We start from the raw sequence: 16,144 nt of genomic DNA, 5'->3' as shown, positions 1-16,144 counted from the left end.
GTAGAATGATTTAGGGGCACTTCCTGGCAGTTGTGTCTTAGGCTCTAATGAAATAAATGCAATTTTAATAGGATAGTTTTATATGATCTGGTAGATGCAAGTAGCTTGGTGTTGGCACAACTCATTGACTACAAAATACTGTGTTCTCAAGCTGGAGGGAACATAGTTATTGATTCCCTTTCTATCAAGCTGTTTAGATTTTAATAAGTAGGGCTCCTAGAAAAGTGAGGTTTTCATCTGGGCTAGAACTGTGTTAGTCTAGCACTGATATCTCCAAAAATAAATCTATAATTTATTTTGAGATTTACAGCAGGGCTGGCACTGTAGAAACTGATAGCATCAATTGAAATCAATAAAAGCTTCTGTATATATCAGGTTAGGCCCAAGAAAACAAAGTCCTTAAATACGAGTGTAACACAATAGTGTTATTTTTGCATTTTTCTAGTGCAGTATGCTGCTGCTCCCAACTAAATGTCATGTAATCTTTTTCATTTAAATAGCCATTTTTGAAAGAATGACACATTGTGTAGTTTGGAAACAGTCTCTGAATAAAAGGAAGTTTCAAGTCTGTTCCATCCAGGCATTGACACAAGCCAGTGCAGGAGCAGCTGCTTTGGGCCTGACAGGTTTTTCTCTGCTGTCTAGCTTTTCCTTCCATGACAAAGTGTCTCTAGCTCAGAATTAGGTTGTAGCACTAGGCTACATGTTATAGCACTGATGTGAAAGCACTTCCATTTTGCATTAGGTTCCATAGATTAATGAAAGGGATACTTATGCACTGTGATGTGATGTGATAAAACCCTGGGAATGGCCAGAGTGCTGGAAAGTAATCACTTTGTTTTATGGTTCATGGTCACATCAAAAGTACTGTGACAATATTCTGCAAATTCTGTGAATAATATACAATGTGTCCTCCAGTATAACTCCACAGTAATACTTAACAAGGCTGGACTAGCACTGAAAGATTTATTCTTCGCTGGAAAGCAAGGGTGCTTTGAGTTTTTGGGTCTTGGTCTCCCAGAGCTATGACAGTTTACCTTACAACCTTTAGAGGAAGGCATAAATAATTTTCACAAAAAAATGTGGTTCAACACTGTTAACGGCTGGAAGGAGGAGGTGTGTAATCAGCATCCACAAGGTAGCACTGATGGAGTTCAGGCATGTTGGAAGCCTGAAATTTAATAAGCTAAACTATAAAAGCTCTTAGAAAGTACATGCAAATCAGTGCTGACTGCACTGTTCAAACAATGCTGTCTGGTCCTTTCCCTTGTTGCCTCAGTGAGAAGGATTCTGGGTAGAAGGAAGGATTAGTTGTTGGTTCATCTAGAAATACTTGAAGAAACTTCCCCTGTCCTCTCACTAGCAGGTCCCAATACCCCTTACAGTTCTGTGAAGCCCTGTCCACACAGGTGTATTTACTTGCATGCCCTCCACTTCATGTCATAGATGTAGAGATGTATGTAGGGTATGTAGAGATGTTCCTTCTCCAGTTCTACCAGATAACTAAGATCTGTTATGATGCCTCTTCTGTGTCTTTCTAGTAAGATGTTTGCTAGGGGACAGCAAACAGTCATTGGTAAGCCAGAGCAGGGATTCATATTTACTAAATGGAAGTTTAAAAAAACCAATCCACAGCAAACAAAAAACATACCAAAAAAGCTCCAATCAAAAAACCCCCACAAACCAACAACCTTTTAATAAACCTGTTACAAAGCGTTATAAATAGGAAGGACAAAATCAGGAACAGGATAGTGATATCCATCTAAAAAAAACATCTCTATGGCAGTAAGATTTACTAACCTGCAATAGTTTCCTAGGGGACAGGTGTGAGTTATATTAATAAATCAGGGAGATCTGGATTTCACCAGGCACAACTGGTCCGTGCACAAATGAGTGAAACCAACCTGAATCACTAGGGAAATGATCCCTCAGTAAAATTTACTGAAGTGTTTAAGTGTTTTGGAAGACTAAACCTGTTTTAATGCAGTTTATGCACTGGATCCTTTTGTTGTTTGACTCCATTGAAATACCTGAATTAGTCTGAAGCATGCATGTTCATTAAAGGACAAAGCTTTTAGGGCATCAGGCGAAAGATGTTCAAGTACCAGTGTTGTATCTCATATTAAGGGCTCATCTTATTCCTGAGTTGGAAAAAGTAGTCTACATTTTGTGTGCTCCAAATATGTAATGATATGTTTGTATTTATACAGCATACACGTGCATGTAAGCATATATTTAAATGTATGCTTGATCCTTCTTTTCTGAGTGAATAATTTCCTCAACAGATCCTTGATTTGCCTCATATATGCAATATGACTGATTTAATTTAAAAGCTTTTCTGTGTGATATCTGTATGATTTTTCATAGAACATGCAAAGAAATCACACACTCTGTTCTCTTCCAAAAGAAAACCACTTCAGCAGTATTGTTCCAGGAGTGTTTCAGCTTCTCTAAAAAATCCATGAAGTTTCTTCAGAATAAGTGCAAGGTTGGTTTTAGTTTTCTTAACTTTTAAAGCTCCACTGTATCTATTACTTTTAACTACAAACATCCTAAGCCTGTAAGGAAACTGCCCTAGGGCTCTGTCTGCACACAGCAGTAGTGAGGATTAGCTGGTTGTGTGGAACAGATCAGTTTATCCTTCTATAAAGAAGGGCAAAAGAGTCATCTGGATTTATAGACATGGAAACTTGAAATATAACTTTCGGTACTCAACGTAGCCATGCAGTAGGATAGAGAATAGAGTCACATGTTTGCTACTGAAAGGTTACAGGACTTGGAAAAGATACTCCCCTCCCTTTTAGCCAAGATTTTACACAAATGGTCGAGCCTTTCCTTGGAGTAACTACCTTCCAATAAAACCTCAGCCTGGCTGTGTGTTGGCTTGCCTGGCCCAGTGAACCAGTTTATCATAGCTTCTCTTTTTTTTTGGCTTGACACAAAAGAAAAGGGTGGATGAAACTCAGGATCTGGTGCCTGTTTTGAAGAGGAGTCTGTTTTAAATATGCTTCTCTCACATTTGCTCAAGGAGACGCACCACGCTCCCGGTGTTAGATTCAATACATCTTTCTTGAAACTGCTCACATCATGAAAAGAGTATGTAAAATACCAAGTCTTGCATATTTCTAGAGCATAGCTTTTGTCTCATCTCCCTAAACAGCAGGTGCTGCCAAATTGCAATAAACATTTTAAGAATAGTGGTGTTGCGTAAAAATCACTGCAATTTCAATTATATACAGAGATGGAGCTTTAGGTTTCTTAGTACCTTTGGACTTTGTAATCATGAGTTTACCAAGCCATATATGAGAAAAATATTTCTAACATTTATACATTTTTTTAATATAAAAAGAAACAACATTATTTTACTAAAGGGTAATTAAATACGCTGACAAAAGCCTATAGCCAAATAAAAATAGGCTGATTTTTTTCTAGAAAAAAAAGTACAATTAGACCTCATGATTGTGCTGCACCCTGTACCAAGTGAGGTTGCTGTTGTGGGATTAGGGAGTGAACACACCCAGTCTGAAATGTGAGGCTTAATTTTCATCTCTGAGTTTTTCCTGGTTATGATCTCATTTTATGCTATGAAAGTGATCAAGTAACATTAGCTCTACAGTGTAATTTTTTTCAAAGAGTGATGCTTATTAAAGTCAAATGGAGTCCTGGCAAGACTCCAAAAAGCAGTGAAAATTTGACAGTAAAAGCACGACTTAAATGCATGAAGATTTGCATTCCAAAATCCCAAACCTTTATTCATGCTGTATGACTCGAGGCTATCCTTAGTTACATAAATCTAACACTTTACTTACCTTTAAATGTTGGTGTTTCATTTTTTCCTCTTCTACTTTTAGACGTTTCTGTGTAATTTCTTCTTGCAGTTTTCTTTTGTCCTATACATTAAGAACAATAAAACTTTGTTTAGAGAAATTACTTGTTAATAAAGTTATTATGTGTTTTTCAGTAGGGTGAAATCAATGCATGCAAATAAAGCCTTATTTTCAAGCTTATGTGGTGCTTAGGCAGTGCATAATTCTTTGCAGCAACAGCTTGGTCCTACACAGGTATGGCTTCCACTGCTCTTTCTCCAAAGTACATTTAAATGTGTTAATGACCACAAAGGAGGGATGATGCAAAATAAAAATTATTTAGTCTTGGGAAGGGTAGGGGATGAAAACAGGAAGAAAGTATATTTGAGCAGAATTGTTCATGCAGAGTGAGACTAAAAATGGGTGCTGACCAAAACTCCTAAGGCAGCCCACACATCATTTAGGAGAGGAAAGAGTCTGCATGGTTTACACTGAGCAGCTGTGATACATCACTAAATGAAATGGGCTGTTGGTGAATCCAGCACTGAGTTTATGTGTCCTGTGGCTAATAGCTGAAATAAACAGGAATAAACAAAGACTTAGAAATTTATTTAGTTAGTCAAATAATGGTTAAGATGAAAACAGAGAAACGTAATATGCTTCATATATATTGTTGCTACTTCTCAATTAAAAAAAAATTGTCTGTGCCAGGTTGTTTTCATGGCTGCTGATCTTTAGAAGGAAAAACCTCAAGTAGTGCTGGTCTGTCATAGTGCCACCTTCATCTTTTTTATTACAGATTCGAGAAAAATGGAAATGGGTATCTGAACAGTATCAGAACAGTATCTGAATGCTGGCAACACTTGAGCCTCTCCTGTTTTTTGATAGCACTGTCACATGGAGTAACCTTGTGGCTCCTCTGTGTGAAGCCAAACACTTATTTAGTACCTTGTGTCCTCAGCAGCCAGGGGAAAAGAAATCATGCCAAAGGAAAGTAATTTTAATAAGGTGTATTAATAGGCTATTCTCTTGGTCAGTTTTAATGCTATAAAATTGTTATGCGGCATGACACACTCTGTATTTGTTTTTTGATATGTGTAAAGGAAGTAAATGGAATCTTCTATTGTCCTATTTAGAAGTGTTTGCTGACTGGAGGCTAATCTTTCATTTAGAACAGCTTGGTTGTGTTTAAAAAAAGTGATAGCTTTTTTTGAAAGAGCCTGTTTTCAGACAAGCATGGTTTAGGAAGGAGTTAACTTCTTCACAAAAAGAGGAAGAGCCTTGTTGCCCTTTCAGCCCACCTGAGGAACCAGCTGTGGGTAAGGACTGTAGAAAGTCTGTAAGGAAGTGCTGGACATAAGGCTGGGAGTTGTTCTTCACCATTTCCCTAGGATCTGGGGTTTGGAAACAGGAAGAGACGTGGTGTGCTTGGCTGAATCACTTCACTGTTACTGGAAATTAGAAATTAGCAATGGGGCCACGGGCTCTAAGGACACTTTGCTGAAGTACAGGATAGGGCAGGAATTGGAAGAAACCACCTAGCTTTATGGAGACTGAGGGCAGGATACAGGCTGGTCAGGCACTACTGCTGCTATGCTGGGATTTAGTGAGTGAACGTTAGTGTCACTGATCTCTCGCAGTCTGCAAAGTATAGTAGTTATCTATAAATGCTTTCCAGTTTTTCCTTGATGGTGTTAGTCTGCCTTTTTAGTACTCCAAACAGAACAGGTGGGGCTCTTGCCTCAAAATACATGCTAATTTCATCTCTGCAGTGGTTTTGTGTTTTCCCAATGATCTTTAATACAATTAACAAAGTTTACTGATTTAGGATCATTACAACATGTCATTTTTTCTGCAGTGTCCCTTGTGAGACTTTATCCAAGAGCTTCTATTCTGGATTTTTCATGGCCAGTTCTGATTTTGAAGACATAGTTTCTGTTCTTCACACTTTTCCTTACTTTGGAAATATTTCTAATCTCATTGAAATAATGAGATGAATAATGAAACAACCTATCATTAGATGAGCAATGTTACAAGAGCTTATGTTTACAGATTATTACGATTCTTAAGGAAACCTATTTTTGTCTTTAGTAAAGTTCTGGATAAGATTCTTAGCCAGAGAACAAGCTAATACTTGTTATGCTATTAAAAAATATTCTAAGTCAATTTGAATTTTCTTTTTTTAACAGTGGAGATGTAATGAGAGTTTAGGTAGTCTGACAATTTGTACATAAACTACTGTGCAGAAAGAAATCTGAGTATAAAGGCATAGATTAGTGCATTTTAAACTAGCTGTGTAGTAAGGAATCTAGTCAGTAAATAAACTTTTGCCTGGTTTTTTTTTTAGAGCTCCATGTTTATTTTATGTCCAATGTTTTTTCACTGAAAATTTTCTACGTTTATCCCTTGGTGTTCTAGCATGTTTAAATTTCACTGGTTGGTATTAAGTATGCATTATACAATTATCCAGATTAAATAGGTTGAAATAAATCTGTCTTTTATATATCTAGTCTATAGATCTTTATAGTCTAGTCTGATTCCAGAAGCTATTATGTATGAGGAATGTTTTCGAACCTTGTGTGCCAAAATAACTTTGAAAACCTGTTAGAACACTTTCTGCAGTGTATTCTGCTATGCTTTGTCTGCACATCATGTTTTGCTTTATGAAGCTTTGACTATACATCTAATGGAATAAATGTTTATTCCTGGATAGCTAAGGAATCCATGCTTCTACTAAACCTTATGCTCTGCTCCTGCAGATAATCATGTTGCTGGCAGAAGTCCTTGAATCCTTTCTTACTATGTTCCTTTTAATGTGAGCAGGATTTGCTTTTTATGAAAGAGCATCTTCAGCCATTCCTTTCTGTTGTGTATCAGTGCAAGGTAAGACTTGAGCCTTGGTGTTAATTTTCACACCTACTGAAACATGTGGGACTCTTTGCTGACTTCTGTGCATAGAAATGAATTGTTTTCTGAACTACATCTGTCTGAAAGAAAGGGAATTGCATTCACAGAGAGGTGTCTTGGGAAGTATCTTGTGTGCCAAGTTCATTAGTTTGTGTCAGTGTTCTATAGTGGTGCCAAAGTTAGTGGTCTTGGACCCCTGGCAAATGCCACATACTGTCAAATTCCCTGGAGCGGCTAATGTTTTCAGCTAATGTATTTTTCTTTTAGTATAATTTTCTGGAGATTAAAACTGATTAGGTATCAAAAATATTAAAGCTTTGCTATTTTAAGGTATGAAAATCTTGCTGAAAAAATGGAGACTTTTGCTTTTTTACTTTTTATATTGTATATACAGCAGCAGGAGGTGGTAGCTACATACCGAAGCAAAAAACTTCCTTTTGAGAGCTGTGGGAGCATCAAAATATTTAATAACAATAACATCATGAACAACAACAATAATAATGTCTTCCTCTTTTGTTTGCCACATGGAGAGATTTGAAAAAGACTTTGAAAACTCTGACTGGCTCTGTGAGAGGCTGTTGCTGTCAAGGAGCCAGGCATTTAACAGAAACCAGTGATGTTTAGTGCAGGTGCCATTGTTTACTGCTCTGAGTACTCTTTACTATCCTCTCTTAGATCCTTTGCAGCAAACAGCTGGTGGGTAGCACTTTAAATTCCCAGGTATGTTACTTGAAACAAACCTTCCCAGAGCCACTGAGTAGCTTGCTATAGTAACTGCTGAGTGTTGTTTTTTAGACAACTTGTACTGCACATTGTTAAGGCTGATAACTTCCCCTTCTTCAGGCTACTTCATTTCTGCAGTCAGAACACTCCGAGTGTTTCAATGAAATGCTCTCAGTTGGTGAAAGTAGAGAACAAACAGCTCCTTTACACAGCAAGTGTAATAAATGGAGTCATAGCCAGAACCCAAATACGATTTCCTATTTCTTCGAATGCAAGACACTGGAAGCTGCCCCAGTTTCTTAAAAAAAGTACTTCTCCAGTATTCATTTGGAAGGAAAGGTGCAGCTGGAGGACTCCAACCAGTGTATGTTCATAGGAGTCCTCATCAGACAAGCATGCTGTCTATTCCCATTCCTAGATCCCAGGGAGTATAAAACATTACAAGGCCTGAACTCCTCTGGAGTGCCCAAACAGTTGTTATCTTTTGAGCCCATACACTAGAGACAAAGTCCAGGTTATGAACCTGGTTCAAACAACATTGCAGTTAAACAAACAAATGTACTCCAAACCCTCTAAAACATTTCTAATTACCTCACTGTGGGCTTGTGTCAGATCTCAAGTAAATATGATAAATGGTTCTGTTGGCTTTTATCAAGTGCTTTGCTTAAAACTCAACCCATATAGGTTCCTGTAGATTTCCAGTTATGCCTTCTCACATTTATTTTGATTCCAATAAGGTATTTTTTAACTCTGTCCACCATTTATTCTGCCAGTAGTGTTTGTTTCACAACTAATCTATCGTGTTAAGAGTGTGACAAATACCTTTGTTTCTATTATTTTTAACTAATGCTTGAGAGAGTGTGAGTGATCCTTGTGGAGGTATCCTTTCATCTCAGAGGGCCAAATTTTGTTTCAGTTTAAGTCTTTGGTAACTGAATAAGTTTCAGTGGAGATCAAATCAGAGGAGAATTTGGATTCAGCCTTTTTTTTTACATCAGGTTGTGTTGCTTTAAAAATAGTTTAGTTGTTCCTTTTACACACTGTAAATAATCACTCAGATTTCCTTTTAGAAGTGAAACTGATAATGTTTTCTAATGTCTTTGGTATAGACTTCACTGAGTCCTTCCTCTGAAAACTGACAGGTAGGAATTTGCTTAATCCAAGCTTGCCCTTTTTTCCCTTTTCAGACAGCAATACTTATGACACATCATCGATAATTCAGAAATTGTATTTAATTCCACAATGCAAACCAAAAATCTTTAATCTCACATTGTGGAATGTGAAAAGTGATTTGTTCTGGAATTCTCTGGCTGCCTTTTGACCTTCAGGCAAACATTCAGTATGATGACAGTAATGTGTATTTTAGACTGTCCAGTAGTGATTTGCACACATACTTTCACTGCTTTGAATTTAAAGTGCAATACAACCCATAATAAAGTCAGTACAGTCAACTTAGCTGTCTTAAAGCAATAGCTTATAAACCAGAAACATAAACTAACAATTTTAAATAGACATAAAGTCTTTTCTTTTTCTGTCCTGGGATAAATCATTACTCAGCAAACACACAGCAGCTCATTAACCATATTACTTCTCAGCCTTTTTTTTTTTTAATAGCGAATTAAAACCGTGAGCACTTACTGTTATGGCCTGGAATCTTTCTTTCAGCAATTCGGCTTCCTCCATTCTACAAATCAAAAACAGACAGGTAGTGAAGGCAAACAAAATGAGACCATAAGCAAAAAGCCTCCTGGTGGGGCTACAAAAAAAAGCTGAGGTGATTTGATCCAATTCCAGAGCAGAAAAAAGGCAGAATTTTTGACTTGTCAGAAGAGTCCCTGAACAGATGAGCAGATCAGTCCAGACAGACACATGTAATGAGGGTGTGGAGAAGAGGCAGACAAGGAGAGTGCTGGCATGAGTTGACTGACAAGTTGGAACAGTGGAGCACAAGCTCTTTTCCTTCAGGAGCTGCCAACTCTTTGTTTTAATGTGCTCAGTTAGCGTGCCACTGCTTCTTTAACTGTTAAATGCCCAAAACAGACTCTTACAGGACCATGGTCAAAGTAAACTTTTATTATGTTCCTATTCCTTTTTCCTCTCCTTTTCTATGCTTCTGGTGACAAACAGATGTTTTAGACTTATTAAGTTTATTTAAACTTATAAAATTTATTATTTAAATCATTAATCTTATTTCACCTGTATGTTTTAATCTGTTGTAATATTAGCACTGTGGGTTGCACAGTGTTATTCTGACATGGCAGATTGAATTTAGTTTGGTAGATGAAATTTTTAGAAAAGCTGTATTTATAGCTGGAAGAGTTTTAGAACTGCTAACCTAAAGAAAGATAAATTTTAAGCAGTCAGGTCTTTCATTAAATGCAAGTGTTAATCTGTGCAATTACTGGTCAGCTATCTGGGACTCAGAGGAAGCTTTGTCTAAGTAAGGATTTCAGGATCATCATTGCAGAGTTACTGAGATGAATCTAAAATGCTAGTGGCTCTCATGCTGGATTTTTATTCAGCTGAATTACTATGGACTTCTGCTGCAAACAGCATTCTGTGCCTTAAGGAATGACATACATTTTGACCTTTCCATTTACCTGAGTGAGAGTCAGGCGTCCAAAATCAATCTAGGAAACTTGCAGAACAAGTGGAACTGCCTTAGTAAAATCCAGTTGTGGAAAAAAAATCTAAGCAAATCAAACAGCATAAAGATGTAATGTGAATCTGGAGTCCCTTTGTTACCTTCAGTATCATGTAACTTAAGTCTTTGTAAGGACACCAGCAGAAGAGTCAGTCAGCAAGTTTGGGTTTTTACTGCTAATTCACTGACATGGCTAAATGCAGCAGGATTTAGTGAGGGGGTTTATTTTATATGTTAGTACAGTGACCTGAATCTTAGTACCAAATCAAGCTCATTATTAGCAAATTCTAAGATGCTACAGAATTGAACACTTGCTAGTGAAATTACAGCTTTATAATTCAATAGAAATCAATATTTAATTTCAATTTCCACTTTTCTAGTATGTCACCACTCCTCCGCATACATGAGCAGATTTTCCCCCTCTGCACTGGGGTTAAGGATTCATTAATGTTTTGTTTATACACTGATCAACCCTGAGGTTTTGTTCAAACTTGAAAAGACCCCATTTTTATTCTTCAGTGAAGATGTAATTTCTATTTTTTAAATATTATTATATGCTTCGTTTGGTCAGCACCTGGAATTAAAATATTACCATATAAAAGCAAACACAAAGTTCAAAGGCAAGTATATTGAGGTGTATCAAGAGACAGATTACATGGGAATTTCAGTGTGTTTGGTTTACGGATTTGAGAATAAATTCAGCCACCCTATGAAAATAAATATATTGCTGCTGAAGAAGCCAATAGAGACACAGTCTTTCTGTTTATGCTTTCAAAAGTTAGTGTAGCCTGCCTTACCAAACTCTGAAAAAAACCCCAAACAAATTTATTTCATCTTTGTCTTTTGTGAAGTTCACCTTAAATTTTAAGTGTGTATGTGGCCTTCAGAATATTTAAAAATGTTTAAAGCAGCAAATGATTACATCAGAAATAAGGATGTCTGTTTTGGGCCAGAATCTGTACTCTGATATAAATGGGATCTATTCTCAATGGGTGGAGGAGTGAGATCTGTATTTCAAGATCACATTAAAATCAATGGGATTGCATTGCTTTGAATTGTTATTATCTGAAATATTCTGCTAAATTTATGCCTGAAAATGATTTAAATGCTTTTAAAAGCCCTACTAGTGGATGTTATATATTTTACAGACAGGAAAAGTATTTGTCTTTCCCTAATCTAAATGAGTTAATTGAGGTAATCTGAAGAAGGTTTCTAGAATGTTGCTTCTGTTTTTAGGTGACCATTGTTAGAGTAATTAAACCTCACTTTAAATATTTCAAATTGTTTAAATCATATATATCCTCTTGCTAGGCAGGATTTGTTGTTCAGTCAATAGGTTGTTTTTCAGTTATCTTAATCCTATTCTAAATGGGATTTATGTGCAAGAGAAGAAATGGGCCAGCTGTCATTTTGTCTGCCCCATAAGCCTGCCTTACCAATAGGAGTATCCATGGAGTAAAGGTTAGATCAGTGAATCTGAACAGCTGTGTTTTCAGTCTGCAGAATTCTTGGAACAAGGTTTCTCAGAACTTGCCTGCCAGAAACATATCCAGAGGAAACTAATTATCTATTCTGTAACTTTAAGAAAATGTTTTTCTTTTTGGTAGAATAGATTCTCTGAGTGATGTAGAAAATGTTTCTGTATCATACAATGAGTCATACAGGTTGGGTTTTTTGGCTTCATTTATTTCTCTGTTCACTTCCATTTTGCACTGTTTACCTAATTTACAAGTAATAATGAAAATCTACAACCCAAGGTGAAAGAGTTGCAGTACTAAGTCTAACAGAAAAGTGCGTGGGAATTTAGAAGAATACAATATTGTGAAGCAAAATCTAGAAGAACCACAGAAGCACTTTCACGGCTGAAAACACAAATTCTCTTCATTTCTGGAGTAGTGTCTGAGTCCTGGAATAGTCTTCAGAACTGTCATGGTTTTCCCTGACCATACTCTACATAAAAAAACCATCCTCAGTTCTACTCTTGCTCATTATACTAGGATTTCCTTTGAAACACATAATTAACCTGAGGTACAGTGAGAAACAGATTATTGTAGTAGCAAACAACTGCTGCTGAGAAGAAACATTGCATTAAAGGTAAGCAAGAAGAAGATTTCACTTTTTCAAAAAGTGAGTTTGAAGTGAATGGAATTGATTAGATTGTTATCAGCTGAAAACATAGCCTACACTTTCTGGAAAAAGTGGTTACTGAGTAAATGAATTCACATTTTGTGCATTGTAACTAGGTTGATAATTTTGCTTTGTGATTAGCTGCCTTTGGTAACTGTTTAAAACATGAAAAGGATGTTTTGGACTCAGTACAAAAGGGAATTCTATATTCTTACAGTGAGCAAATGTACTGTCTCTAAGCATTTGTCTGCGTGTAGCCTTGAATCTCTGACAGCAGGAATAGACAGGAGATAAATTTCATTGAGGGTCTCACATTAAAAATATTTACTGCAGCCGTCCTGTCAATTGACCCAAAATGCTATTATTGGGGATGCCTCAATTGATTGAGAGACAGTCTCTTCTCCAACTAGAACAATGATTTCACATTTTACAGGTGGAAAATATACCAACAAGAAACAAAAATTTGGAAATCTAAGTAAGGCTCATGTCCCTCCATCCAATGATTCATTCAGAGTTATACATTTTAGGATCTCAGAGGAAGTTCATAACAAAACATCTGTGAGCTCTCAGGAGGGATTAAATTTTGCTTTGAAGGGGAATTTTGGAGAAGTAATGCTCTACTAGGCAGGTCTTATAACATAATGAATTTCCTGGGTCATCTCACTGAAGTGAAACAATATCCAAATATCTCAGATTTTTATGGTTTTATTAACGAAAAATAATAGCAAAATTACTTGTTTGAGTAGATACACACCCGGACTCTCTGGGAGGAAAAGCCTTGGACTATTATGTTTCAGTTGGTACAACTCCCTTCCTGTTGCTATTCATAACTATAAATATATTAATTCTTTAAACTCAAACTAAAGAAACAGCTATTTTTCATTTTCTTCGGGTTTTTAAAAAAACATTGGTTTTTAAAATTGTACTTTATAGGCCATCTCCTTCTCAGGCATCTTTCAATGCTATGGAGAGGTTTCAGAATGCAGCATGGGCTTAGGTGTCTCTTCTGTGGTAGGGGTGTATCTTATGTGCACAGCTGAACTCAGCTAAAGGTGCTATTGTGCTAAATATGGACCATCATGCCCTTATTTTCTAAAATTACACTGTGAAATTTGTTGAAGTATACTGATTATTTTTTAATCAGTTAACCATGTTTTGTGTAGCCTTTTTAATGTTCCCAGACTTTTCAATTCCTAGTCTCATCTATTGTATGAACCTCTGGATGTGGGAGGCTTTCCAAAGCACCTTTAACACTCTGTTGTGTCTCATTTAAAAATCACACTTCAGTGAACAGTTTAAGTGTAACTACTGTGGTGATATCAAAGGTGAGACTCTTAATAGAAAGTGTTCAGGTGCCTAGAGAAGTGATAGAACTGTGCTTGTTTTGTGGTGTTTTTTCTTCTTCTTTTTTGTTTTTTTAATGTAAATTGAAACAAACCCACAAAGACTCTGGAATACTCAGGATCAGGGCCTTAAACGTTTTGTGGAATGCGTTGCTTGCAACCCAGCATTTTCCAACTGGTGCAGATATTCACTTCTAAGAATAGGGCAGAGTTTTAAATCCTACCCAGCCAACTGTGCAGGGAATTTTTAGCAGGGCTCTGAGAAACAGCTTTAGGTATTGTGTAGTTTGGTTATGTTTTATTAAGTGAAAACAAACACCCCATGACCAGGGCCAAATCCTGGGGAAAACAAAATCCCAATCAGATACTGTGCTCTCCACAGCAAGGAAACTACACCTCATATTCTTCTGAATCTTATTTTCTGATGTTCTTGGAGAACACAAAGAGAAAAGTTGTGGAGTTTGTGTCTAAGAGGCTTCAGTAAGATGGCAGAACAAAATTAGGGCCTTGCAGACAGATTTTTGTGAATATTTTGTGCCAGGTGTGGTTTCTCTTGAGTACCAAAGGCTGCTGGTGAAAGCCTTACAAGTACAGATAATTTGTTCTAGAAGATGAGCTGAAGTAGGAATTCCTTTTGAGAAAAACTTTTTCTGCAGTAGGAGCTGGGAGGGTGTGGTGTAGAAAAGGCAGGGGCAAAGCTGGAGGTGGTGAAGCCCTTCAGCAGCCTGTGTGGGTTACATCAGCTGATTCCCTTCTCCTGAGGCATGGGCAGAGCTCTCACACTGCTCCTTGGAGAAGCTGCCTAACCAGTCTGTGCCTGTAGCACTGGAGCTCAGCCTCTGCAGGATGAGATGAACCTTATCTGATAGCTCCCAGCAGAGCAAAGAGGAATTGCTGCTTTCTCCTCCCACACTTCCAGCCACATTTTCCTGTCACTTCCCTTCCTCTGATTAATCTGTGAAGCAATTATATTTGCTAATCCATCAGGAAAGTAATTAAAAAGAAAACTTGACAACAAACCTAAATCCCCAAATCCATGAGTACCCACTGTGTCAGTGAGCTGAATAGGCTCAATGGGAGATGACGGGAACAGTAGCATTAGGGAGTAAGAAGAACTGGAATACTGGCTGGGAAATGAGCAGCAAGAGAAGAAAGGTGTAGGAAATGGGATTTCTGGCAGCAGTGAGATGAACTCAGCCACCTTGCAGGCCTCAGGCTTACCTTACTGAGTGGTCCAGGGACCATGAGAGACCTCATGTTGACATGTATGATAAGCATGTATGCTTAGCTATTTATCTGAAGCTTGAAACTGCTGTGAAAACATGATGACTTCAGACTCTGGCAATCCTTCCTGTGCTTCCAGATATTCAGTGTCCTCCACTGTGGGTGGGCAAAAAATATCCCACATACAATTTGTTTTGCATAAGCCTTTCCAAGTATTAATGGAAAAAAAAAAAAACCAAACCCATAAGATTATGCAAACCTTTATTGTTAGCAGAGGTGATAAGATTGTTTATGTCAGATAATGCATGTTGCAAATACAGGCCTAGTTTTTTCAGTCAAGACCTGTTGTTTTTTGCTGAGGAGTTTGTTATTTGGAAGCAACATTGGAGGAAAAACTCTCAGCTCGTCAGTCACTCCAAGTGTTAATTTCAGCTGTCCCCTGTTTGTTCCCAGTGCCAGGGAGGTCATCTCAATAACACGGGGCTCTGGCCGGCTGACGCTGGCTGCGGGGAGTGCCAAGCGATGCAGCGCAAGCAGCTGAACCTGAGGAGTCATCCAGATGCCTGTGAGAGTATGTCACCAACTCATTTTTTTCAACAGATTCAAACACTTCGCTACTGCTTCTCACAGCACTGTATATTTGCTTAACCCTTTACCTTAAAGGGGTGATTAACTAGGAGCAAAAACTTGTAATAAAATTACCTTATTTTTCTTGTAAGATTTGTTTTGGTTGTCAGCATTTCAGACCTGTTTCAACAGCTCTCTTTCTTATCAGAAAGATATTACTGTCCTTATTTTCACCTGAATCTGAACTGGATCCTGTAAGTGATATTCTGCTGTTTGCTTAGTATTCGCTTATGGTGAAATTTCATTAGAAGTTTGAACTGATATACTGGCTCTGTGGTGCTGAGAGGAAGCATCCTGCTTCTGTCTCTATGTCCCATATTCCCACAGTTAACATGGCTGTCTGCTCATGGAATCTGCTCACCAAGCTGGCTGAGAACTAACCAAGCTAAAAGGTGGATATTGCTAGGCTGATGAGTCATATCATTGCCCAGGGAAGCCTGATGACTGAGAAAGTGTGGTGAAGGGAGAGGATAGAAGGTGAAACTGGCTACTAGAAAATGCAAAGGAGGAGCAAGAGCCGTGGAAGAGGAGGGACCAGTAGGAAGAAAGGGAAAGTGGTGGTAAACTGTTAGATAAACTAAGCTGGTAAATTTAAATTTACCTTTACAGGCTGTTTGACACAATGTTTAACACAACTTTCTTGTTTTTCCTTTTCTTCCCCCTGGAGACTGAATAGGCCTTTGAAATATTTTTGTCAGATCAAAGGTTAATATTTTATTACCATTCATGAATGCAAATAATAA

The 16,144-nt window shown here is 37.5% G+C and overlaps 1 protein-coding gene across 2 annotated transcripts in view; it reads right to left on the bottom strand.

Annotated features, from left to right (window-relative positions):
- Window positions 1-16,144, bottom strand: part of PALMD (palmdelphin) — a 48,832-nt gene that overhangs the window by 17,250 nt on the left and 15,438 nt on the right. Inside the window, exons 1-3 of one of the 2 annotated variants that reach the window (XM_085068169.1) lie at window positions 9,075-9,382; window positions 4,238-4,378; window positions 3,810-3,890 (exon numbers count right to left, since the gene is read on the bottom strand). In XM_085068169.1, the coding sequence (XP_084924295.1) occupies window positions 3,810-3,830 (21 nt within the window). In that variant the 5' untranslated portion in view covers window positions 3,831-3,890; window positions 4,238-4,378; window positions 9,075-9,382. Of the gene's footprint in view, window positions 1-3,809; window positions 3,891-4,237; window positions 4,379-9,074; window positions 9,383-16,144 lie in introns of those variants that run through there. The other variant, XM_085068168.1, reaches the window with a different exon arrangement.

Source organism: Lichenostomus cassidix, chromosome 8 (genome assembly GCF_008360975.1).
Source record: "Lichenostomus cassidix isolate B80296 chromosome 8, HeHo_3.0, whole genome shotgun sequence".
Taxonomy (NCBI): Eukaryota; Metazoa; Chordata; class Aves; order Passeriformes; family Meliphagidae; genus Lichenostomus; species Lichenostomus cassidix.
The sequence above is the reverse complement of the archived record's forward strand: the minus strand, read 5'-3'. Positions and strand labels throughout refer to the sequence as shown.